The sequence below is a fragment of the Marmota marmota genome, unplaced genomic scaffold (genome assembly GCF_001458135.2).
Source record: "Marmota marmota marmota unplaced genomic scaffold, marMar, whole genome shotgun sequence".
Classification (NCBI taxonomy): Eukaryota; Metazoa; Chordata; class Mammalia; order Rodentia; family Sciuridae; genus Marmota; species Marmota marmota.
In genome coordinates, this window is record NW_026000137.1 from 7,407,630 (window position 1) to 7,434,382 (window position 26,753).

A 26,753-nucleotide genomic window follows, 5' to 3' on the forward strand; every position below is an offset into this window, starting at 1 on the left:
GCTCTTCCAGGCAGGCATCATGGCGTTCAACAAGGACTTGCCGCTAGTCCTGGTTTGCATCCTGCCACCCAGGGCCCAGTGGCCTCACTCATGGGCAGGGTCCTTGTTCTTTCAAGGTGACTGGGCACTGGCCAGCCGACAGCAGCCATGGGAGTGGCCTGGCCTGGGAGGCTGGAGATTCCCTGTGTAGGGGCTGGCCATGGGCTGCTCCAGCCCGTTCGCTGTGGAGGGGCCCGGCGCTCCCTCGAGGCAGGGCTGGGGCCTGGGGTCAAAGGGGCAAGAGGAGCTGAGAGCTGCTGCCCAGGGGACTCGGGGCCTGGGGGGTCTGCCAAGGGTCTCTGTTTCCTTGGGCGCAGAGCTAAGGAAGACCGCAAAGGGGAGCAGGGCCGACACCACCAGAGAGAGGGGATCTGGGGCACTCCCTCAGTGTCCACTGCTGTTACACAAAAGGGGACCCTTGTGTCAGCATCAGAGCTGGGAGAACATCCACCTGGAGTGGGTGTGGAGACAGGGCTGTGCCTGCCCTAGTGACTCCATGGTGTGCAGAACAGCAGTCCTCAGGCTGTGCCTGCCCTAGTGACTCCATGGTGTAGAACAGCAGTCCTCAGGCTGTGCCTGCCCTGAGTTAACACATTCTTTTGAGCAGTAGTTTGCCACGTGCTTCTGCATTTTGAGTACAATCGCCAGGTGGTGAAGCTCCACACCTTGTTGTACAAGTAAACACCACCATCTGCCTGGCACCACCATATGGCCCAGATTGATAAAGAGCTTACTTGTGCCAACTTACGAAACTACATCACGAGCACCTGGATGCGCAGACATTCCAAATCATACCCAGAACACGAGACATGGGAAGTCCTCACTCCTCCAGATGACCAACCTTCAGAGACCCATAAAAGGAGTAGCCCCCGAGAAACACAGCGTCACTCGACTTCATCATGGTGCCACTCCTCTTGGGGCTCATTCGGGGACATCACCATGGTGACGAGCCACTGATCTCCTGTGCCTATTGAGCTTCAGCACAGTCTGTCTCTGCTGCCTGTGATGGCCACACCTCGAGCTGACACTCTGACACTGAAACGGCAGAAGTCCATCTGGACCCGCTTGGACAGCTCACCTGATCACCAACCGTGGCTCTGCTTTCTCCTGGCTCAGTAGGCTGCAGCCCGCTGGTCACTTTAACCCTTTCTTAGTCTTCCAGGACCTGTTTGTACAGGGTTGTGTGGTGTGTGCTGTGTGACTCCAGAGCCAGTTGTTAGAAACCAAGAGGTCTGCCCGTCTGTGACCACCAGGTCACCTGTGTTCTCGGAGCCACTGCTGACAGTTAATGGCTGCTGCTCCACAAGTGGCAGTGTGGAGACAGGCATGTTCTGTGTTAGGGAGGGCTCGCTCATGACATGGGGACTGCCAGTGGGAACCCTGCTTTTAACTGTGTTCTGACAGCAGACTCCTCTGTTGATCCGGTCCTGCACCACGAGTCAGGCCACGAAGAAATGGAGCTCCCTGCAGGGGACCGTGATGGCCCCACGCTGATGTGCTATGGAGTTCTAACAGGCTTTCCCTCAAAACTACAGAGAGGTTGGAGCAACTGTGCCAGAAGACACATCTCCATGCCTGGAGTGTGAGGCAAGCCCATGCCCAGCTCCCCAGGGCTGGTGCCTCAGCAGGAGGGAGGCACCAGAGCCCCAAATGCGGGGCCCTGTGCACCAGCAGAGAGACTTGGGAAGACCCGCATGGAGCAGGCACCAGTGGGCATTTGCTGTGTTAGCTTGACTCAGATCCTCCGTGGCCCCTAACAAGCACCCTGAACACAGTCTTGGCAGAGGCACAGTGTGGGTCAGCTGCCCCGCCTCCATACACAGTCGCTGATGTTGTCTACCCTGGCATCACAGAGTTGCACACGCACATTGACACACATGACCTGTCCCCGATCTGGTGCTGTGTGGGACCTCCTCTGGCAGTCTGGATGGAAGCACCTGCTGCTTAGAGACTCAGGAGCCGGCACTCACTGTGCTGTACTTCCCACCCTGGAGCTGCTGCTGCTGGCCCGTCTCCATCTGGAGCTCAGTCTGTGGAGTCAGGGCTCAGGGCCCCGGCAGGCCTGGTCCCCACCCCCCCGCCACCCCCCGCTGCTGACCTGCACCCTGGGCTAGGGTCCCAGTCTCTCAGCCCGGCCAGGACCAGGGAGTTTGCCCCTCCTGGAAAGCCCTGCCCTCGGGGACAGCCTTACCCATGAGGATGGCTGGTCGGGGCAGTGCAGGGTGCCCGAGCTGGAGTAGAGGACATTATCCTTGACCAAAACTGAGATGGCTCTCAGGATGAAGGATAGGAACAGGTTCAGGTGGATGTAGTTCCTGGTGCAGTGTAGCTTCCTGTGGGAGGGGAGGGACAGTCAGACGCTGCTTTTCTGGACTCTCAAGCAATCTCCTGTGTGGCTTCTTCTTATGAAGTTGATTTAGTTAACTATTTCCCCATCATTGTAGATTTAGGTTGCTTCCGGTTTTGCATTATGATAAACAGTTTTGCACAAAGTCTTTGCCCTTATTTCAGACTGTTCAGTGAGGTCAGAGTCAAGATAAGCGTCTAGCGCAAAGCCACAGGTGGGCTTCCTCACAGAGGGCAGGTGGGGCAGGCCGAGCCTGGACTGGGGCTGCTCCTCCACCCTGGCCTCTTGGGCTCAGCCCCAGGATTCAGGCTGACGAGGTTGTCTCCCCTTGGAGTCTCTTGCACACCCAGATTCTTCTGCTCTGAGAGGGGGCGGCAGCCCCAGGCTCCCCCTTTCCTCAGCTTGTTGATCCTCACTGGTCTCAAAAGCTCTGACCCCACGATGTCTGGGTTCCTGTGTCAGGTGGGAAGGTTGCCCTCTGCCAACACCGACTTCCTCCAGGAACACCAGTACTGAGGATGGTCTGCCCAGCACCACACCTCCATAGACCCCCAGGCATCTCCTTCCTGACCCCTCCTGAAGGGTGCCTGTGGTGATACGTCAGATGCACAGGTCCATGCCCCCACTTCAACTGCACCCCTCTCTCCTAGTCACTCTGGGGTGCAGGGTGTGTGGGGAGCTCTGCTGGGTGTGTGTGGGAGCTCTGCAGGGTGTGTGGGGGGAGTTCTTCAGGGTGTGTGTGTGGGGGGAAGTCTGCAGGGTGTGTGTGGGGAGCTCTGCAGGGTGTGTGTGTGTGGGGGAAGTCTGCAGGGTGTGCTTGGCACGAGGCTCTGCAGGGGGTCGGGCACCAGCGCTCCTGGCATCCTGTGTAAGCTGCTGCAGACCTAGCTGATGTCGACTGATTGACTTGGTCTGCATGTTTTTTTTCTAAACATGAATGGAAGATTGTAATATATGAATATTTTTTGGTGACAGCATGAGTTTTAGTAATATTTGTGTAAATCACGTTTGGGTATTAAATGGAAATATTTGTTAATTATTATTATTTTTGTAGTTTAAAAAATAAGTGTGGGTAAGTTTTATGATTTGAAATGATGGTGGCTACTGATACAGAATCACAGGGACACTGGTTTCACCCAGAGCAGGGCAGTGTGGAGGCTGGAGAGGACCCCTGCAGCTCCATGCGGGTCGGAGACGGGATGCACTGTGGTGAGGACAGCGAGCTCTTCACCACACTGAGGTTTGGGGGTGGTAGGTGGGTAAGGTGAGGTGTTTTCAGTAAATGCATATTGAATCTGGAAAGTTCCCTCTTAGTCGTCAAGGAGTGGACCCTGGAGGACACAATGGAAGGTGTGCTCCTGTCGAGCTCTTTCAGGGCACCCACAAAAGCTATGAGTCAGGGGGTTCGTGCCCAGCCCAGCACCAGGAGAGGCCCCGAGCGCCTGTCCTTGGCCAGTGCCTGTGGGCACTGTCCTTCAAGACTCCTCGGCTGTGGCCAGATTCACTTCCTGGGGCAACAGGAGGCGTTCCAGGCCTTTGTGATGGAGCTGGGCACTGTGTGGCCATGAAGCCTGCACAGCTGATGGCCTGATATGCCATTCTACCTCAGTCACCAGGAGAGAGCTCTGATCAGAACAGCAGCTCACACACCTGGAAAATATCATAGAAATGTGAGGAACACTCTTTTCATACAATAAATTTAGAGTTCAATACCAATTCACTCATTGCTCCATTAAACTCAACATTAATAAGATTAAGTTAACAGCAAGAGTCAGCAAGTTCACTTAATTTGGACAGAAAGCTTGTAAACCGTATGTTTTTGCTCCAAAAAAAAAATGATTCCAAAAAAGATGAGCTGATTTTGTCAATGTCAAGCGGAATACAGAAGGAAAATGACGTTTTGTACCAGATTCCCTTGCTAAAAGGCCTTTCGTGTTCAGGTGACGTTCGGCTGTGTGCTTACAGGGCCTCCATGCAGATTGGGGTTTCCAGGAGCAGGCAGCAGCCACACTGAGCTCTGCTGCACAAGCAAACTGGACCCAAGACCCGCGGGCACGGGTGTGTCCCACACTCCTGGAGTGCTCTTCCTTGGTTACGTGTTGAAACCACAGTATTTTGTATCTAATGACTTAAATAAAAGGTTTTATTAAAATTGATTTCACTGACTTCTTTTTATTTAGAAAGGAGCTACTAGAACATTAAACTTACACAGGCGGCTTCGTGGTCTTCCTGGAGGCCGTAGCTCCTCTGCCCCCGCAGCCGCTGCCCGCTCTGTGCAGCCCCTCAGGACTCCCTGAGGCTCTGACAGCTTTCTCCTGCTCCCCTGCAAGCCTTGCCGGGTCCACCTGCCCAGGGCACTGACCATCCTCCTCTTGCACTCAAAGCCTCCACTGCCCTGTGCCCTGAGGTCCTCCAGCTCAGGCGTCAGACGCTCCTGACCTGTCAGTGTTTTCACCCCACCCACACCCTTTCCTGCACCTGCTCATGTGGTGTGTGGGCTCCGGTGTCCACGCTGGCCTGCCTGGTGGGTGCTGCTATTATGCCACCTCTTGGGTCTGCCAGACCCACCAAGTTGGTTTGAGCGCTGCATTGAGCTTGACCTTTGATGACTGCTTCCTTGGTCTCTCTTGGGTTCTGCCTGGGGAAGACCTAATTGGGTGCTCCCTTTGACCACGAGGGCACAGAGTGCCTGTGACACCCATACTCACCCACTTATCACACCAGTTCATCTCAGGGACCTGGAACAAACAGGAGGTGCTCATCATGAGCCTGATGTCTTTTCCCTTCCCATGACTTAAACAAATTTCCAGGTTGTCCTTTTACATCTTGGTGGCAGTCCTTCTGACAGCCAGAGTTCTATAGATACTCTGAGGTGTGCCCTGACCCAACAGGTAGGAAGTCCACACTCCCAGGACACAGGCACTTTTGTCAGGGACGGTAGGAAACAAGCTGCCTCACCAGTGCTCCTCCTGGGTCACCAAACAGGACACATGACACGCAGAGGTGCACGTTGCCAGCACCTCCCCTCAGGGCCTCTGACGGCCGCCCTGAGGCCAGCACTTCCCAGGGCACAGGAGTGGGTGGCCCTGGAGCCAGCCCCTCTGTCTCCCTGGTCCAGGGTGTGTGGAGGCAGGAGAGTCGAGGAAGCCGGCAGAATTCCAGGCACAGCCCACGGAGGCCTCCTTTCCCCTCCACATTTCCAAGCTGTTCACCGTGAGGAGAGCGCAGAGAAGGCCAAGTGCCTGGGGGCGGCGGGTGCCTCAGGGTGGTGGTGGGGTGAAGACTGGAATTCAAGCCCAGCGCTGGCTGCAAGTGTCCACCAGCCAGCAGAGGCCTGCAGAGGGTGCAGTGTGAGGGCACCAGCCAGCTCATTCTAGGCATGTCCCCGAGGCGCCTGCTGCGGGCCTTCCGATCTACCAACATGACCCTCATGGCCATCGAGGTCCTCCATGGGCCTCATGGTGCAGTTGCTCAGAGGGCTTGAGTCACCTGTCCAGGGTCACACAGCATCTCTCGGCAGCCCAAAGGTGAGGGCGAGGCCACCGGAGCCTGGGATTCCACACTGCGTCACGCCTAAGGGTTTAATGCCTGGGAGCTGAACTGCCCACCCAGGTCAGAAACCAGGTATCTGGGTCACACCCAAGCGCTAGATCACACCAGTGAGCCCCTCCACAGGCACCTCATGACTGGCAGGCAGAGGGCGCCAGGCTGCCGACCCCCTCCTGCCCTCAGAGGTGCCACCCCACATGGAGAGGTTGGCAGCCTCCCTTCTGGGCAGAACTGCTGATGTCCGCTGCTTACCTGAAGAGGCAGAGGATCATGCTTCCCGTGGCAAGAGAGACCAGAGAGACGCTGTAGCCCAGGGTGTAGATGGCCTTCACCAGCACGTAGAACGCGATCTGTGGAGGAGGAGCAGCACATCTGTGGCACTGCGACGGCGGGAACGTCCCGGATACCAGGGCGTTCCCCTGGACCACGGGTCCCACTGCTCCTGCTGGGAGGCAGAAGGACCCCTGTCACAGTGCCACTCCCTGTGACACCTAAAGGAAATGTCACCCTTTGGACACCTCACCACGTATGACTGAGATGAGGGGAAACAGCAGGTGGACCCCAGAGGCTCTGGCTGAGCAAGGGACCACCAGGGCACGGATTGGGAAGGGGCAGGAAAAGGGGTGGCCGCAGACAGCTCAGAAGCCACCAGCCTGGGTGTTCGTGTGTGGGCAACGTCATGGCGGAGGACAGTGCCTAGGGTGTGGGAGGGTCCCTGAGTCCAGGGAGCCACGTGCTGAGCCCCCGGGAAGGGAGGCCCACCCCACACCATCTGTCCGCAGGCCACAGGAGCAGAACCACAACAGAGCCTGGCCAAAGTGACCCTCACCCTGGGGCCTCCTCTGGCCTCCACCCCAGCACAGAGGTGGGCGGAGGAGGGCGTGAAGGACGGGCGGACCACGAGGAGGGCTGGGCTGCTGCCGGGGTGGCTGCGGGCCGGCAGGCAGCTCCACGGAGGAGCAGGGCGGCGGCCACAGGCTGGGCTGCTGTGCGCATCCCCGGGCCTGCAGCTTGGCTCCCAGGGACGTTCTGAGGGAGGCGGCTCTGGCAGTTCTGCTGGGTGCCGAGCCCTGAGGTGCACCCAGCAGACTCTGTCCCCATCTGCCAGCGAGGCAGGGGCAGTGGGCACACCTGAGCATGTGCCCCGAGGGCTTGGGGTGCAGGCTGAGCCTGAGCGGGAGCTAAGGCCGGGAATGTCAGGACCCCCCACAGCCCTTCCTGGGGGACACCTTGGGCACTCTGAGGTGGACTTTGGAGAGGGAGGCGCTCAGTCTGACGCTCCCGTTTCTCAGGTGGTCCAGGGCCTCGGCCTCCCTTCAGAAGCTGCCCGGCTACTCCTGGGTGCCCTCCGCATCTCTCTGCCCCGCGGGTCCCCTTCTCTCGGGTGCCGCTTGGTGCTGCGGGCCTCCCTACCTGCCCAGGGCTCTGGAGACCCCTCCCTTTCCCTCCTCAGCTCATGTGTGTAGGTGCTGACTCTGCGCTGTCTGTGGGATCAGCAAGGTTCCTGATGCACTCAACCACACCCAACCACGGGATTAACAGGCTGCTCCACACCCACAGACGACACCGGGACAGTCAGAAAGAAGACAGGGGATGCGTGCGACTCCTTCCAGCCTGGGATGCTCTCCCAGGGACGTCCAGAGCCCACCTCACCTGCACCCCTGGCCCTGTTTGCCCAGGGCTGCTCTCCAGGGCCACACTGCCTGCTCTGGAACACAGGTCAGCAGGGTCAGCTCTCAGGGCCACACTGCCTGCTCTGGAGCACAGGTCAGCAGGGTGCCAGCAGCCCCTGCACATCCTATTGGACTCTTCAAGGAATGAGGTAAGAGCACACTTGGGGCAGAGCTGAGGCAAAAACTTGAGACCACAGGCCCTTGTGAAGCAGTCCACTGACGGGGCTGCTGAGGTGGAGACTGACTGTGTGTGGTCGGCCAGGCACTGTCCAGGGCTGACTTTCCAGGACCCAGGCAGAGCACTAGTAGCCAGGGAGCTCTTTCAGGGAGAGGGAGTGAGCAGCCTCTGGGGTCTCTGGGCTGTGGGAATGTGATTGTCAGGCAGACTTCCGTAGAGGGGCCATGCCCTGCGGCACATGAGGCTTGCGCTGGGACTCCAGATCCCTGGCACCACCTGGCCCACAGCCTGCTGCTCTAGGACTCCTCAGGACACCAGGGGCCTCTGAGACCGGGCCTGCCTTGAGGGCGCCTGTCCCTTTCCTGGGCACCCTACTCGCTATCCCAACTCACAGGGGCCTGCCCTCCACACGGCCCCAGCTCCACCGAGGCCTGGCCCCCTGGTCCACAGGGACCTCAGTAGTTAGGAAATCCTGTTGACAAGAGAGCAGGGCTTCTGCCCACCAGCGTCAACAGTGTGCAGGACAGCCACAGAGGCGCCTCCTGGGCTCAGCTCTGCCTCGCGGTGACCCAGCACCCGACCAGGGCGACTCAGGGGAGGAAGGATCGTCTGGGCTCAAGGTGCGCTGATGCCCAGCTTGTGGCTGAAGGGCACCGGGAGGAAAGCAGCTCAGAGCAGAGCAGCCAGGAAGCAGGGGGTCAGAGAAGAGCCAGCAACCAGAGGCGGTCCCCAAGGGCAGCTCCAGTGACCCCCTCTCCCCGCCATGCCCCACCTGTGGGCCCCACCTGGTCATCCATTCAGATGATCAGCCCATCACCTGGATAGGTCACTGCTGTCACGATCCTGTCACTGCCTAAAAACTCCACCTCTGAACCTGCTCCAGGGACCAGGCCTCGACACAGGAGCCTCTTGGGGACCTTCTGATCCAAACACAACACCCTGAGACCAGAGGTGGGAGCCACTAAGTATCTGTTGGGTGAGTGACTGATTGCCAGGAAACTGGTGTGAACACTACAGCAAGCGCAGGGCATGCCCAAGTCCCTGGTGCACTGAACACAATTCATGCAATTATAAAATGTGAAGGAAGAGGGCAATTTGCGAAGTCAACTTATTTCCTAAATAGACTAAGAAATAAAAACAAAGCTGAAAAGCAGCAAGTTTATTTGAAAACTGAAGAAGACAGGAAGCTCCCCACCTGCAGCTGAAAGGCCCTCCTTCCCTTTCCCAGGGCAGCTGGAGGGAGCGGGAGGGAGCTGCAGGGCGGCCCCCAGGCAGGGTGGGAAGGCCAGCTCCTTCCCAGGACCGCCCTGAGGGCTCGGGTGATGGGGAGAGCTTGGTGGTCTGCAGGACAGAACTACCGGCTAGGTCCCGAGACATCAGTGACTCTGTTTTGGTTCTGGGACTCTGCTACCAAGACAAGAAAAGTAGGAATCACGAGGAACGAGGTGATCCGTACACATTCTCATGTTCCACCTAAAGAAGCTCGGCTCTGGGCTGACGAAACGAAGCCAAGAGGCGGGAGTGTCGTGGGCCGTGAGCGTCGCCTGGCCGACTGGCAACGCCCGAGTGGATGCCTGCGAAGCTGGTGAACAGCCTGTGAAAAGCCAGCCTGTGACCGCGCGGCGTCAGGGCACAAGAGGTTCCAGCTAATGCCAGGGTAAGCGGGGCTGGGGGACAGACCCTCAAGCTCCCTGGCTGTAGTGGATGGGCGGGGCACCAGGGGCTGACGGGGTGGAGGGGGCAGAGCTAATTCAGGGTGGGGTCGTGGGGCCCATCCCCGCCAGCCCCAGGTCTCCAGCCTCAGGGTGGGTTCCTTGGAGTGGGGAGGACAGAGCAGTCCCTAGGATTCAGGGAGAAAGATCCCTTTCTTGGTGAGGAAATTCCTCCATATTTGCCAGTTACTGCAAATGCATTCCCCAGAATCAGAGAGTCAAACACTGAGGTCAGGCGGGCACTTCCAGAGTGCTGGAGGCCATGTGCCAACGTGGAGGAGGCGCCAGGGAAGGAGAGGCAGGAGGACATCTACCAGACTCTGAAAGACAGTGGATGCCAACCAAGAATCTTCTACCCAGCAAAATTAAGCTTCAGATTTGAAGATGAAATAAAGACCTTCCATGATAAACACAAGTTACAACAGAAAGCCTGCACTACAGAGCATTCTTGGCAAAATATTCCATGAGAAGAAATTAAAAAAAACAAACAATGAAAATCAGCAAAGGGAGGAACTGCACTAAAGAAAAAGCCAATCAAAGGAGAAACCAAGTCAAGTTGAAAACCAAAAATAAACCAAAATGACTGGGAATGCCCACCATATTTCAGTAATAACCCTGAATGTTAATGGCCTAACCTCATCAATTAAAATACAGAGACTGGCAGATTGGATTAAAAAAAAGACCCAACAATATGCTGCCTTCAAGAGACTCATCTCATAGGAAAAGACATCCACAGATGGAAGGTGAAAGGTTGGGAAAAATCATACCACTCCATGGACTGCAGAAGCCAACGGGGTTTCCATCCTCAGATCAGATAAAGTGGATGTCAAGCCAAATATAGTCAGAAGGGATAAAGAAGGTCATTTCGTACTGCTTAAGGGACCCATACATCAACCAGACAAAACCATCATAAATACCTATGCCCCAAACAATGTATACCAATAAACCCTTCTCAATTTCAAGAATCAAATAGGCCACATCACAATAGTACTGGGTGACTTCAACACCCTCTATCACCACTGGACAGATCTTCCAACCAAAAACTAAACAAAGAAACTACAGAACTCAATGATACAATGAATAATTTAGACTTAACAGACACATACAGAATATTCCATCTTTCAACAAGTGAATACACTTTCTTCTCAGCAGCACATGGATCCTTCTCCAAAACAGACCATACGTTATGCCACAAAGCAAGTCTAAGCAAATAAAAAAAAATAGAGATACTACCCTGCATTCTATCAGACCATAATGGGATGACATTAGAAATCAATGACAGAATAAAAAAGAGAAGCTACTCCAATACCTGGAGACTAAACAATTTGCTACTGAATGACGCATGGATACAGAAGCCATCAGGGAGGAGATAAGAACAATTCTGAGAGGTAAATGAGAACTCTGATACCACTTCTCGAAATCTCTGGGACACCAAGGCAGTGCTAAGAGGAAAGTTCATTGCATTGACCTCATTCATTAAAAGAATAAAAAATGAACAAATAAATGACCTGACATTGCAGCTCAAAGCTCTAGAAAAAGAAGAATAAACCAACACCAAAAGTAACAGAAGACAGGAAATAATTAATATCAGGGCTGGAATTCAATGACAGTGAAACAAAAGAAACAACTGAAAAACGAACAAAACAAAAAGCTGGTTATTTGAAAAAATAAATAAAATTGATAAACCCTTAGCCATCCTAACAAAAAGGAGAGAGGGCTGGGGTTGTGGCTCAGCGGTAGATCGCATGCCCAGCATGCACGAGGCCCTGGGTTCAATCCTCAGCACCACATAAAAATAAAATAAAGATATTGTGTCCATCTATAACTAAAAAATAAGATATGTGAAAAAAAGGAGAGAAAACTCAAATTTCTAAGTTTTATGATGAAAAAGGAAATATCATGGCAGACACTATTGAAACAGAGAAGATAATTAGAAACTATTTTGAAAATTTATATTCCAGTAAAACAGAAAATCCAGAAGACACTGACAAATTTCTAGAGGCATATGATCTGCCTAACTGAATCAGGACATACACAATTTAAACAGATCAATTTCAAGCAAGGAAATAGACGACACATCAAAAGTTTACCAACTAGGAAAAGCCTGGGACCAGACGGATTCTCAACCGGGTTCTACAAGACTTACAAAGAAGAATTAACACCATTAACACCAATACTCCTCAAATTATTCCATGAAATAGAAAAGGAGGGAACCCTACCAAACTCAATCCATGAAGCCAGTGTCATCCTGATTCCAAAACCAGACAAAGACACATCAAAGAATGAAAACTTCAGATCAATATTCCTGATGAGCACAGACACAAAAATTCTCAATAAAAATTTGGCAAATTGCATACAAAAACATATTAAAAAGATACTGCAGCATGATCAAGTGGGATTCATCCCAGGGATGCAAGGTTGGTTCAACATACAGAAAACAATAAACATAAACATATTTCATCACATCAATAGACTTATAGACAAGAATCATATGATTATCTCAATAGATGCAGAGAAAGCATTTGACAAAATACAGCACCTCTTCATGTTCAAAACACTAGAGAAACTAGGGACAGTAGGAACATACCTCAACATTGTAAAAGCTATCTATGCTAAACCCAAGTCCAACATCATTCTAAGTGGAGAGAAATTGAAAGCATTCTCTCTAAAAACTGGAACAAGACAGGGATGCCCTCTTTCACCACTTCTATTCAACATAGTCCTTGAAACTCTAGCCAGAGCAATTAGTAGAAAGGAATTATATTTGCTGATGACATGATGCTAAATTTAGAAGATCAAAAAAAATTCCTCTAGAAAACTTCTAGAACTCATAAATGAATTCAGCAAAGTAGCATGATATAAAAATCCATACCCATAAGTCAAATACATTTCTATACATAAGCTATGAATCCACTGCAAGAGAAATTAGAAAAACTACGCCATTCTCAATAGCCTCAAAAAAAAAAAAAAACAAAACTGAGAATCAATCTAACATAAGAGTGAAAGACTTCTACAATGAAAAATATAGAACACTAAAGAAAGAAATTGAAGAAGACCTCAGAAAAATGTAAAGATCTCCCATGCTCCTAGATAGGCAGAATTAGTATAGTCAAAAAGGCTATTCTACCAAAACTGTTATATAGATTTAATGCAATTCCTATAAAAATCCCAATGACATTCTTCATAGAACTAGAAAAAGCAATCATGAAATTCATTTGGAAAAATAAGAGACCCAGAATAGCCAAGGCAGTCCTTAGCAAGAAGAGTGAAGCAGGAGGCATCACAATACAAGCTGTGAACTATACCGTAGAGCAACAATAACTAAAATGGCATGGTATTGACACCAAAATAGACATGTAGACCAATGGTACAGAATAGAAGATACAAAGACAAACCCACATAAATACAGTTATCTCATACTAGACATACTAGGTGCCAAAAACACATATTGAAGAACAGATAGCCTATTCAACAAATGGTGCTGGGAAAACTGGAAATCCATATGTAGCAGGATGAAAGTGAACATCTATCTCTCACCCTGCACAAAAATCAACTCAAAGTAGATCAAAGACTTAGGCAGTAGAGACCCTGTGCCTAATAGAAGAAAATATAGGCTCAAATCTTTACCACGTCAGCCTAGGATCTGACTTCCTTAACAAGACCCCTAACGTGCAAGAGTAAAAACAAGGATCAATGAATAGGATGGATGCAAACTAAAAAGCTTCTTCTCAGCAAAGGAAACCATCAATAGTGTGAAAAGAGCCTACAGAATGGGAGAGAATCTTCACCACACACACCTCAGATAGAGCATTAATCTCTAGAATATATAAATCTTTATAAAGAACTAAAAAAACGTAACACCAAAAAACACCCAATCAATAAATGGATTAAGGAACTGAACACTTTTCAGAAGAAGAAATACAACCAATCAACAAACATAAGGAAAAATGTTCAACATCTCTAGTAATTAGAGAAATGCAAATCAAAAAAACTCAAAGATTTTATCTCACTCCAGTCAGAAGGGCAATTATCAAGATACAAGTAATATTAAGTGTTGGTGAGGAAGTGGGGAAAAGGTACACTCGTAGATTGTTGTGGGACTGCAAACAGGTGCAACTACTATGGAAAGCTGGATGGAGAGTCCTCAGAAAACTTGGAATGGATTCACCATTCCACCCAGCTATCCCACTCCTTGGTTTATACCCAAAGGATTTAAAATCAGCATACTACAGTGACACGGCCACATCAATGTTTATAGCAGCTCAATTCACAATAGCTAGACTATGGAACCAACCTAGGTGCCCTTCAACAGAGGAATGGATAAAGAAAATGTGGTGCATGCACACAGTGGAATATTACTCAACCTTAAAAAAGAATAAAATCATGGCTTTTGCAGGTAAATGGATGAAACTAGAGAGTATCATGCTAAATGAAATAAGCCAATCCCCCCAAACCAAAAGCTGAATGTTTTCTCTGGTAAGTCGATGCTGATCCATAGTGGGGTAGGGAGATAGGGAGAATGAAGGAATTTTGGATTGTGTGGAGGGGAGTGAGAGAAGTCAGGGTTGTGGAGATGGAAGGACAGTGGAATGGGACAGATGTTATCACCCCATGTACATGTATGACTGCACTACTGGGGTGACTCTGCACCGTGTGCTCCACTTGTGCGCAATGTGTCAAATGCGTCTACTGTAAAACAGATACACCAATCAATTTTTTAAAAATGGGTGAGTGCTAAAAGGGGGTGATGTACAAGTTCCCTGGACACTGGAGACCTTCACTCTGATGAATGGCCACTTGGAAAGGCCCTGCCAGAGGGTCCTGGCCTGGCTCGGGCCTCCTGCAGACTGATGCATGATGCTCCTGAGGCAATTCAGTCTCCCTTCTGTGCTGGACCCCTGAGTGTCCATGACCTCGCGATCAGCCACCAAAACTCCGTGAACACGACTTCCCAACAGCCTGTGACCCCTGCTGGCCCTGGAGACAGGGGCGCTTGGAGGCCAAGGCCATCCGTTACCTGAGAGTGTGGCCGCTCCCTCCTGCCCCTTCTCAGCCACCTCAGCCGTCCTCAGGCCTCCCTCCAGGCCTGCCCCTGGGGTGGAGGCTCCCCTGGGCCCGCCTCCTCAGCCTGCTGCCCCCTTCCTGTTCTCCTGGGCCTCTGCTCTTCCCCTCAGGTGCTCCCTGCAGGACCTGCTGTCTTCCGGGTTTCCATGGCCACAGGACGCTGACACTCCAGGCAGGAACTCCAGCCTCTCTGGCACCTCCAGACCCCTGGCCCCGGCCTCTCCACGTCCACCTGTGGTTCTCAGGAGCTCGTGCCAGCAAGTCCCAAACCAAACGGGCCAGCAGCTGTCTCTGCAGCACATGGCCCCTGACCTCCAGCGCATGGCCCCTGACCTCCGGTCTCCAAGCTTCACAACGGCTGGGCCCGGGAGCCTGCAGGCTGCAGGGCATGGACCTTGGTTGGGGCTTGGGCCCTGGTGGGGTGAAGGTTCCAGGTGAGCTGGTGGCACCTGTGGGACCAGGAGGCGTGACGGCACCTGTGGTTCTGTCTGTGGGATCCAGACCAGCAGCACCAGCTGCTCCTGGGAACTTGCCAGAAACTGGCCCTCAGCCCCGAGTGCTGCTGTGCCAGAGACGGGGTGGGGTGGGGCCAGCACCTGCTGTCTACAGCCCTCGTGTGCCAGGGCACAAGGCTCAAGGTGGTCTGCAGGGCAGAGGGGTGACCCTCAGCCCCCCAGGCTGGCCTGGAGTCGGCTTGGTGATGAGCAGGCCTTCCTCTCTCCAGCCTCCTGCCACCTCCCCACAGGCCGTCCTCGCTGCCTGCTGTCGGGGCTCCGTCTCCCAGGAAGCAGACCCTGGAGGGCCGTGTGCGTCCCCCACACACGCTGCGGGAGTTGCAGCTCTGAGCTTTCCTGTTTTTGAGTCAGCCTGATTCTGGTGGAGAAGGTCTTTCTGGAACTCCACCGCAGGTGGACGGCGAAGAGGGCCCAGGCCGGGCCCGGGCAGGCTCCCCCATCAGCCTGGCTTCCCATCGCTCTGCCTCCGGTCGTGGGGACCGTCTGGAGGAGGCCCACCACCTAGCAGTTGAGGTTAAGGTGCGGGGTTCTGCTGCCACACCACAGCCACACCACGCTGGAGGCGGCCACCAGGAGCAAGCCGTCGAACACCAGCAGTTCTGGGAGGAGGTCTCCTGCTTCAGGGCCCCGTGGCGTCGTTTCCCACCTGAGTGCTCACCTTGCTATTGAAGTCAACCGTGGCCTCCCTGAGTGTGTAGCCTCTCAGGATGACCCTCCAGGGAGGGAGCTGGAGGCCTGGACAGGAGGTGACCCATCACACCCATCTTCACCACCCAGGCAACAGTGGCCAATTGAACCGTGCCAGAGCTGCCCTCCCTGTGGCTCAGTGCTGTCCACCCACTCCTGGATGGGGCAGAGGGACCCAGGGCCGTGTCCTCAGGCTCTAAAGGGGCACTAACACCAGGACACCACCAGCAGGGTTCCTGTGGACTCGTGGCTGGACCGGTCGAGGTACATGTCACAGCCCACGGGGGACGTTCACTTACATGGAATGTGCATGCATTCGGCACCCCCCATCATGGAGTAGCCACGTCCAAGGACAGGCCCTGTCCACACTCCCTGAGAGCTGGTGGGATGTGGGGTGGGCAGGGGGAACACGGCTGGCCAGGGCTGAACTGACTCCAGGCCCCCAGGAGAGGGCCCCCAACCATGAGTGGGGCAGCTCCCCTCGGGCTGCTCCCTGACCTCTGAAGCCAGCTGCAGACAAGGGCCGCCCAGGGTCCCCAGCCCTGTCTCCCCAGGACCTCCCAGTGCTGCAGCAGGGGGTCACGTGCAAGGACGCTGGGCCACACCAGCCCTCTGCAAACCCAGAGTCTCACCCAGGGTGAGTGGGCTGGTACAGGCCACTGTCCTGGGACTGCCAACAGCCCCTGGTCCCCTGTGAGCCAGGCTATGTGGCGTGCCCTGTCCACAACCCAGCAGTGGCTTTGACGCCTCTTCAGTGGGTAACAACCAACACTTTAAAAAGGGAAGCCTGGCTCTGCCTTCTCACTGGACACTTGAGCTGCTGGCAAATGGAGGGGTGGATGCTCCACCTGCCATCTGCCACCTGCGACCCTGTTTGGGAAGATAATTTCTTCCAGAACCTTCTAGAACTGATCCACTGATCCACCTACCAACACACTTCACTGGGTGCTGTGGGTGCAAAGGAAAAACCTCGCTGGTCCTCAGATGGTGTCTGTCCAGCCCCGAGGTAGCCCCGAGGACTCCTGTGACGGACACTGAATTCTGCAGCAGCAAAGGTGCAGAGCAGAGGAGACCAAGTGCCAAAGCCCAAGAGGCGAACTCAAGGCAGGAACCTCAGGGGCGGTGAGGATGTGACAGGCGGGCGGCAGGGAAGCCTGGAGGGTGGCGCTGGGCAGGGACAGCCAGGTCCTGGGTGCAGGAGAGCAGGGCCTCTGTCTGCCCAGCCACGGCCCCCAGCTCCCCGAGCAGCACAGTGCTGTGGCTCAGGTCCTCAGGCTCCCGCAGGGAAGGTGGAGGGGCTGTGTTGGCTGGCCACGCCCGGTCCTGCTCCTGGGCCCTCTGTGATCGCCTCTCAGTGCAGAAAAGGCTGATCAGTTTGCCTTCCTGGGGCCTCGGGGCTTCCTGGCCTGTCCAGTGGCCCTGCCTGGTGCTGGCCCCAGGGCAGGGGCAGGGGGGACGGGAGCTGTAGATAAGCATCGGCCCTGGGCCCCTGACCACCTGTGTCCTGGGGCAGGGAGGTCCTCGAGGGCAGGAGGCCATAGCTTCCTTCAGACCCTCGGACATCTCAGACCTCAGGGACGGCCACTCATGGGAACGTCCATGGTCCCATTATCTCCTCCGGGTGCCTGGGGTCTGTCAGACTCTCCTGAGGCACGGGTGCCTTATTGGGACTCAGAGGACCTCATCACAAGCTGGTGACAGTGGAAGAAGCCATGGTTCTGGAGAGTTCTCAGCCAAGCGTCTTTTACGAACGCCTGCTCCGCCACACCTGCTCAGGAGACGGGCCGAGTGGACGCAGGGTTTTGTGACTCTGGAACAGAGACGGATTCCTCAGTTTTCCCGGACCTCGAGAAGGAGGCAGGTGGGGATTACACCACACAGTTGAGATGCACAGCACTGCGAGGGTAGCCGTGGGCTCAAGGACAAGGCCGCTGGGCTGCAGGCGGGTCTAGGAGGGGCCCAGGGTGCCACACCGCCCCAGGACGCTCCCTCATCCCTCCTGGGTGCCGAGATTCTCCTTCAGGGAGGAGCTGGTGACCTGGTCTAGATGATTCCACACCCAGGTCCCCTGGAGAGGTGGCCGTGGGCAGTCAAGATGAGCTGCTGCCAGGGCTGGGGAGGAGGGAGGTCCAGAGGGTTTCCAACAGCGCAGGTCCCTTTGGCGCTGCCTGTGAACACCCTACTCACACACATGTCCAAGCGTGACCACCAGGAGCAAGCCCTAGGCAGACCAAGGCTCCAGTGGGCCGTGTGTCATCAGGTCCAAAGATATCCAGTGGAACAAGGCACACCCTCTGAATGACAGGGAGCTGGGCATGGGAGGGAGCAGCCAGTCCCGAGCTTGGGCTTAGGCAGTGTCAGACCACTCCGAACAACAGCGACCGACGTGAGGACGCAGGAGCCAGGCAGGCTGGGGGAGAAGCTGGGGCTCCGGCAGTTTGGGGTTGAGCTTGTGTTGGTGGGTGCCCTCGAAGAGCCCATGGAGAGCTTTTCCAGCACAAATTGGCAGACCTTGTGGGAGGAGATGTTTTACCCTGGGGGCCAGCGAGAAGCCAAGGTGCTACGGTCAGCCAGTGGGAAGTAGGGCTGTGGACAGACCCAAGCTGCACCCCTCACCCGGGGTTCTGCCCACAGGGCTGTGGTCTCTGGTGCGGCTTGGTCACTGCACAGCTCTGAGCGTGCACAGTGAGAAGCTTGTTTCCTGGGAGGCTGTCCCTCCATGGGCCGGCTGTCCACTGATTCTCTGACGCAGGCGCCCAGGCCCCTCAGTCCTGTGCAGGCCCTGACATCGCTGTGTTCTCCCAGCAGGACTCAGACCCTCCTTCCTCCTTCTTCAGATCCACGATGGGACCTGGCTGTGCCGGGCAGCAAGTCACAAAGGCAGAAGTCACCAGGGGTCTGGGACGACAAGCACGGTGAGGTAGGTGGGGCCTCCTGGCGCTGTCCCCGGCTCTGGTCTGAGGTGGTCAGGAGATCAGGCATGCATCTCAGGTGGAGGAAGACCGCTCTGTCAGTTCTGACTACAGGACGGACTCCGAAACAAAGGAAACCAACGCAACCCAGAGTGCACAGGTGTCTGCCTCCTGCGACAGGCCAGGCTGCGATCCCAGAGGTGTCCTGGTGGGAGGGCAGAGGCGCAGGGCTGGGGGCAGACAAGGGTAGTGGCCTGGCTCCTGCAGGCAGACCGCATGAGCATGTGCTGTTTTTCTGGGACCACTGGCGGGGAGCCGTGGTGTCCCTCACCCTGGGTGTGCCAGAGAGCTCCAGCTAACGCCCCCAAGCCACTCTCCTTCCCTGCAGCGATTCCTGTTGGTGACAGTGCCCTGTGTGGGGAATGCTGGGTGCTCCTGTCCAGTCTCATGGGTCACTGCGGACAGCGTGCAGGCAGCAGTGTGTGCCCCACGAGGGGAGGCACAGGCACGCCAGGGCTCCGTTCAAGTCAGCGGAGGACACAGAGCCTCGGAGCCCTGGTGCAGTTTCCCCCAACACTCACCGAGAGTCGGAACACGCGAACTAGTCTTGTGATGATCATCTGGCCATTGTATCGTCCTCCTAGTGGTCGAGCCCCGTCTGTCCCCTGGCCTCTCCCTGATGGTAGCTGCACTTGACCTCATGGGCTTGCTGGGGTCAGATGAGGTAGTCGACACAGGCTGACCTTTGTGGCTGACTCCATGCTGACAGGAAGGGCATTCTCTTGATGACGTGGATGCTGAAGCCTGTCGAGCCTGACAAAGCCCTCCCCTCCTGGGTGAAAACCGTCTCAGCTCCCTTTGCACAAGCCACTTCACCAGGAGCCCGGGTCCTGCCCTCTGCACATGCCTTGGAGCCTGGTGGGGTCTCCCCCACCCGGCAGGGGTATGGACAGTGCAGGCAAAGGGCCTGCGGACAGAGAGCAGGCCCTGTACAGATCTGCCGCCATCTGCGCAGGCGATGCCCAGGACACAGCCCAGCTGCCAGCCAGCTGTCTGCCTGGCTCTGTCTTCAATGTGGAGCCCTGCTGCCCAGCCCAAGGGTGCTAGCCCTCCACCTCTCCCTGTCTGCCTCCCAGCACCAGGGTGCTCTCCTCAGATCTCTCTCTCCCACTGTGGGAGTGGCCTGTGGCTGAATCCAGGGGAGTGTGGGCTCCACTGGGGCACTAAGCAGGCACAGGTCGGAGGATGCCCCAGACACAGCCACAGGCAAAGCGCAGCTCCATGAGCCTGAAGCCACTGCCACGGGAGGTGAGGGAGTGAGTCCGCCTGTTAGGGCCTGGCCTCTCCTGGAGAAGCAGACATCCTGCTGTGGACAAGGCTGACCTCCCGGGCAGTGCTGCTCCTGGCCCGGACGGAGCTCTGGAGCACCCTGCCTGCGGGTAGCTGCAGGTCTCAGAGCGGCACGGCGTGCCATCAGGGCTGCCAGGCTGGTGCGCGCATGATCACCACGTTCCTGTCTCTGCACCTTACTTTAACTAGCTACGCTGAGTGTTCCTTTCTGGTGGTGGCTGAGGGCAGAGGGGACTTTATTTTTAAACCTACGCATGACATTTCTGAGGTAAAGAAACAGCCACAGAAATTCTGTAGAACTTTATCCCACTGAGACCTATATTTGTGTATAGAGTTTATGATTAAAAAAAAGGAAAAATTAGCTGACTGGAATTGGGGACTTTTGCTTTACTATGAAATATTCTGATCTTTTGCTTTTAAAAAATGTACCTGGCAGATCACCTGGATCTAATTCCAGACAAACTAGACGGTCATTTAACACCATCACTGGCTGACACGATGGAACATCGGCATCATGAAGGGGTGACAGGGTGCTCCTGGCTGGGGCCTGAGGAGCCACCATGGTGCAGTGGCACATAATGGCTCCTGGTAGAGACACTTGGGAGAGAGCACAGAGCCGAAGGAGGTGGCAGATGAGACAGCAGCACTGAGGGTGCAGAGCACAGTCTTGTTCCCACTCACCCTGACTCCTGAGGGACAGGCCTCCCACCTGGAGTGGACCTGCATGGCCACAGGAGCCCTGACTCCTGAGGGAGAGGCCTCCCACCTGGAGTGGACCTGCCTGGCCACAGGAGGGTTCAGGGAGCAACGGCCAGGACTCGGCAAAGGCTGAGGACAGGGAGCCAGCCCACACCCTGTGCCCCTGCCGTGCTCTGCCAACTACATTCCAAACATGCTTTAAGAAGACCCATGAGAGGGGCTGGGATCAGGGCAGAGCTCTCGCCCAGCACGTGTGAGCACTGGGCTCCATCCTCAGCACCACATAAAATAAACAGATAGAAGAGCGTGTCCATGTATAAATAAAAAATTATTAAAAAAGAAAAAAGAAGATCCGTGAGGCTCAAACTGACAGGTTTCCCACCAACCTGTCTACGCCCAGAGCTGAAGGACAAACTTGGCGTAGATGTACTATTTTTTGAGATCTTAAAATTTTATTTTATTTAAATACAAAAGTAATATGTGCTCACTTTTTTAAATATAGAAAATACAGCAGAAGGGCTTTTAAAAGGGGACACAGTGTTAAAGTGCCTGGTGTTTCTGCCTTCACCAGCAGATTTCCCTTGTCCTTGTCACTTGCTGGCATCCTGTCCATGCCCTCTGGTCCCAGATCCCAGGATGTGACACAGGGAGAGACCCCTTAGAGCCTTTCCTTTTTCTCTTTCCTAGGCCTCAACCTACCACCCAGCACCTAGAGGACAGGATGCGTCTCTGCACTGTCCTCATTCCTTCTGGGGACCCTGAAGCCTGTGCTGCAGGCTGAGTGAGAGCCCCTGATGGCCCAGGAGCAGCCGCTGTCGCTCAGGTTGGCTCCATGCCTGCTCCTGCCAAGCCTCCTCCCTCCATCATGGCGCCCACTGCACACCCGAGGGTCCTGGGAGGTGGCTGCTGTTCCAGCACTGTCCCATGGGCTGGCCACGGAGCCAGCTGCTGGCTGTTCTATGAGAGGTCACTCACATACAAGGGGACGGCACCCGGCGGCACAGCCTCAGCCAAGCACAGCCGCACCCTGTCCGTGCAGAGCCAGGGCAGGACCTCACCCACCCTGCCCTAGATGGTCACACCAGCCCAGAAGCCTGGCCTCTGTCTCCTGCAGGCCAGTTTCCCTCCGCGCCCATGGCTGCCGGCACCTCCAGGCTGACTGTCACCCTACAGCTGTACCCTCACCGGTCCCTAGCATGTGGTGTCTGCGGTTTCCCTAGCTTCCCTGCCACCCTGTCCTCTGGCCTTGAGGTGTCTCACCCACTGTGTGCCACTGTTAAGCGCCAGAGGCACAGGGCCCATAGTTTTTCTGGTCCTGGGACTGACCTGTTTATGAACACAGGTCAGTCTCGGGGCTCCTGTGGGCAGCTCTGGGTCCCACTCTCTGCCCACCCACCCAGGTCCCTGGCCTGGATCTCCATGCCCCACTTGTCCCTGGCTGGTGTACCATCCGGGATCCCCTTTATCTCCTGCCACTGGCCACCCGGAACACGGCTTGCACCTCGAGGAGAAAGACAGACACTGCGGCTGGGGCCCTGGAAGCTGCAATGGCTGTTGGAACCAGCAGCACACAGGGCTCTGGGTGAGTCCCCTGGGGCTTCTTGGCCATTTCAGGGCTCCTGGCCTGTGCACATGAGCTGGGGAGCGGAGCCCTGGGCAGGTGGCTCACAGGGCCTCTGCTGGATGCCTCCTGACAAGCCGGGACCATGTGTGCCCCCAGGGCTGCTCCAGGTGGGTGCCTGCACAGGGTGCCGGCAGCATCAGTGCTGAGCTGAGCCTCAGTGGCCAAGAGCCTCGGGGGAGTGAAGTCGGCGCCGGAGGGAGAGCTCCCGGGAGGGAGCTGGGAGGAGAGGGCACACATATTTTTAGGAATATGGCATAATCTGGAAGAAATGTATCCACTTGATACATGGAGGCCTGAAGTGCCAAACAGTGCGTGGCTAAATTTAGCTGATGTGGTCTTTGTTTAAGAACTGCACAGGCAAGGCACAGGTGGAGGCCTGCGGGCAGACCCCTGGCAGGACAGCGTGCTGCATCCGCGTGGCCTGGCCCTGCGCGGAGACTGGTCGTGAGGGGAGAAGCCGCGGGAGTGCCCAGTGGGGCCTCAGGATCAGCTGCTGCACCCCTCTCATGTGTGCCCGGAGGGACCTCCCAATACAAAGGAGGGCTGCTGTCCTGTGGGTTGGGGAGCAGGGCTCAGCCCTACCGCACACCACCAGCAGGGCTCTCCACGTGTGCAGACCTGGAGAACTCTGAGCCGCGCCTCGCCAGAGCTCCTCAGACCCCACAGAGGCGGCTGAGGCCCAGGGAACAGGCTGCACACTCTGCTTGTGTCCCCTTGGCCAGATGAGGCCCAGGTGGGGAGGCTCCTGTTGGTTCTTGTGCCAGAGGCCCTGGGCCCACACCTGGCTCCTGGTGGGGACGTCCAGTGTGACTCCACTTTGTTTTCTGGATCTCTGGCACACAGTGAAGCCTGTGGTTTCTACAGAGGTTAATCTTCTCTTGAGTTTAACTATTTTGAAACCTGTGATGACCGCACACTGACATGGCTGATCTTGACTGTGCGAGTGGGAATCCAAGGAAAATACCAATCTGGGAAGAGGGCCGAAGACTGAAGAGAGGAGCAGCAGCTGGGGGACCCAGGGGGTGGCCACCTGGGGACGCTGCCTTGTGCTCACCTGCGGGGGACCGGACTCAGGTGGCACATACTGCAGGGCCCCCTGGCCTTGCGCTCCGGGTCTGAGCCATTGTTATCCCCCTAATACTCCAAGTATCCAAAGTATTCAAAGAGCATGAACTGCCCCCAGGGAGGACGCCTTCGCTGGTCTTGTGCCGTCATTTTTATTGCTTTGTCATATTGAAGTGTTTTGACTCTCTAATCCCTTACCAGGAAATGGGCATTTAGGGCACTTGCAGAGTCTCTGAAGTGTAAGTGGAGAGCTAGTTCCTCAACTAGACAGACGCACGGGAGCAGACGCTGGGCCACACGCAGGCGGCTTCAGCTTCGAACCCTACAAGGAGGACCAAGGGACCAGGAGGGGTCTTCTAGACAGTGTCCTCAGAAATGACCCCCTGGTGCCACCCAGAGGGTTAGAAACCAGGGGCTGTCTTGCCATGAGCTGCTACGACCACGGCGGGTGCCCTCCCTCGTCTCCGTCATTCTTTATGACCTGGGGACAAGCTTGGGAGGCTCCCAGGGGGTCTTCATGCCCTATGGAGTGCATCCCTGAGGCTTGGGCCATGACCCCTGGGACCTGCGCCCAGTTCTGGATGGACATTGCTGGTAAGGCCTCAGGATGGTGCTTGGCCCCAGCAAGTGTCCTGCTGTATGTACTCAGAGCTCAGCCGCGAGGGGTAGCTGTGTGGTGAGGCTCAGTTTGGGGGCTGTGCATGGCAGGTGATCCACCACCCCTGTGCCTTCAGAAACCCTGGGACTCCTGGTCACTCCTGGTCTCCAGCCCCTACATCTGGCTGAATCTCAGGGTTTGGACCCAGGTAGGAAGGTCACTGCCAAAGTCGCCCCACTCCATAGCCATTGCCCCTGCTCTGGGTCAGAATTCAGGGCCTCAGCAAAGAACCTCCTCTCCACAGAACAGCCCCTCAGCTGGGGTAGAAGCCTTGTTCTCAGAGCCTATAAGTGGACTCCTGGAGAGACCCTGAGTCCATTCTAACCCCGTGGAAACGTTGTGAACTCACAGGCAGCATGTGCAGGCCAACCCTGGCTCTGAGCTGGGTTCTCTGTTGGGGCCACTCAGTGAGTCCATCAGCTGCTGAGGTCAGGGGCTGAGGCACGAGGCCTCGCTCTGGTGTCTGCTCCTCCCAGGAGCACGCCTAGAGGCTCACGCTCGGCCTCCTGTGCGGCACCAGGGCAGCGGATATGGGGTCCAGAAGCACAAAAGGAGCCGACACTGGTGCACCTAGGGGTGGCACTGTAGGTGCTGGCTGCACCCTAGCCCTGTCTCCCCGGCCCCGGGACCTGGCCGAGGCGGGGAGTCAGTGACATCCAGTGTGTCTTGTAGCCACTGAGTTCAGAACATCTGATGGCCCGTACACTCGACAGCTCTCTACCTCTGAGAGACCAGTGCCACCAGAGGCCACAGGCTCTGGGGACAGTGCAGAAAAGCTAATGGTGGTGATTAGCATAACGGAGCAGGGCCCTCACAGGATCAGAGGGGCAGGCAAAGAAACCCCGTCCCTCCCTCCCTGGATCTCCTTCCTGTCTTCCCGGGAGCACAGGACACAGCCAAGGTCCAGCCATGACTGGCAGGGGCTCAGCTGGGGTTTAGCCCAGGCTCCCGGGAGGCCCCCTGAGTGAGGAACCCAGGACACTCAGTGGGCTCTTCCTCCACCGACACTGGACCCACATAGTGGGACAACTAGCAGGAGCGTCCAGCCCAGAGGGCAGGGGCGGGGTGACCCGGTCCTACAGGAAAGCCAGTGCGGGCACTAGGGAGCCTCGCCTCCCGTCTCCGGCAGGGCCCCATGAGGGTGTGCAGCACAGAGTTCTCTAACACCTTCTCTGACCCCGGCTTTTCCTCTAAGACCCAGAGAGGCCACAGTGGTCACTGTGCTCACCCACCACCCCTCCACCCCCTCAGGCAGGTGGACCTCCCGACCCTAAGGACAGTGCTGACCCAGAGCAGAGATACTTCCTTTCCAAGTGTTGCTTCTAACTCAGTGGGAAGAGAATTGGCTTTGAACTGAAACCCTAGAGAAGAAGAAGGGAGAGCCCCAGGAGCCGGGAGGTGGGGACGCAGCACTGGAGAGGCCCCCAAGAGGGAGGGGCCAGCCGCCTGCCCCCTGCCAGTTCTCAGGCCGGCACCTCTCTGTGCAGGCCTGGTGGTCTGAATAGGGGCCTGCAGGTTTACCAGGTGCTCGCCTACCGGGGCAGCAAGGAGGGGCCAGAGGCTGAGGGCAGGGACCGCGAGTGGCCTGGGGGTGAAGTGAGCCACAGCTGTGTGCCTGGGCACAATTGGGCTGGGCAGATGTTGGGGTGGGGTGGACTCACTCCACACCAGAACGTCGTCAGCTACTCTGGAACACAGTGCCCCCGGCCCCCTTGCAGATGCAGCCAGGAATGCGCACCACCAACTGGGGGGTCACGGCCACCCTGCCCAGGCCCAGCGAGACCAAGATAAACCAGCCTGGGGCTTGGGAAGGGCTGGTCTGGTCACACCTGGCAGGCGTGGGGCTCAGCTGCGCGTGGCAGACCAGACCCAGGATGGCGAGGAGACACAGGAGAAGCCGGTCCAGGTGGAGGAAAGCGGAGCCCACCCGCCAGGCCCAACCCTCCCTGCCCGCCAGGCCTCTGTGCCATGGCCGGGTCTGGACAAGGGGCCGCTCTGGGCGGCTAGGAGGAGGAGCCTACCTTGCCCTCGTCCTCGGGGTCGCTGTAGCCACAGGCCTCGATGAAGTCAGGAAATGCCTCTGACCACCCCTCACTCGTGCAGTTTTTGCTTATGTTTCCTGGAAAGCGAAGTTCAGATGTTCTACCCACAGGTCCTCAAAAACTGTCCCCACGGAGGCCACCTTCCACAACCTGCCATAGACTAGGTGGGGCCCAAGAGATGCGAGTGGACACTCAGGCCATAAAATGGGAGAAACAGAAGTAAAATTGCAATTGCTCTAAGTGCTGCCGCCTTGGAGCAGAATGAAAATCTTGGCCGATTCCATGTCCTGCCACCTTAAGGGGCAGTTAGAGCCAGGCCTGGTCACTCTGGAGCCCACCGCCATGTCTTGCCTGTCCTGCCTGGCTCCTGGTCCCCTCTGCTCCTCGCCTGCCCCCAGTCTGCACTGTCAGGAATTGAGTGCTGGGGCTCCACATGGCCGCGGCTGGATGGAGGTGGCTGAGGTTAAACTTCAAGGACAAAGGCAGCTGTGATGGTAAAATCCCACCTCTCCACCCAGACAGCCCACCACTGGTTCCCGGCCCAGAATTGCAGTGTTCCCTGATGACAAGCTGGTGTCCTTGGAGAAGACCACACAGAAGAGCAGGTGGCCCCTGCCAGGGTGGGGTGGGAAAACTGAG

At 56.0% G+C, this 26,753-nt stretch overlaps 1 protein-coding gene across 1 annotated transcript in view; it reads right to left on the reverse strand.

The window, feature by feature from the left end:
* Vipr2 (vasoactive intestinal peptide receptor 2) overlaps nt 1–26,753 on the reverse strand; it is a 54,748-nt gene that overhangs the window by 10,733 nt on the left and 17,262 nt on the right. The window contains exons 5-7 of the mRNA XM_048785406.1: nt 26,094–26,191; nt 6,188–6,285; nt 2,231–2,372 (exon numbers count right to left, since the gene is read on the reverse strand). Coding sequence (XP_048641363.1) covers nt 2,231–2,372; nt 6,188–6,285; nt 26,094–26,191 — 338 coding nt within the window. The remainder of the gene's footprint in view (nt 1–2,230; nt 2,373–6,187; nt 6,286–26,093; nt 26,192–26,753) is intronic.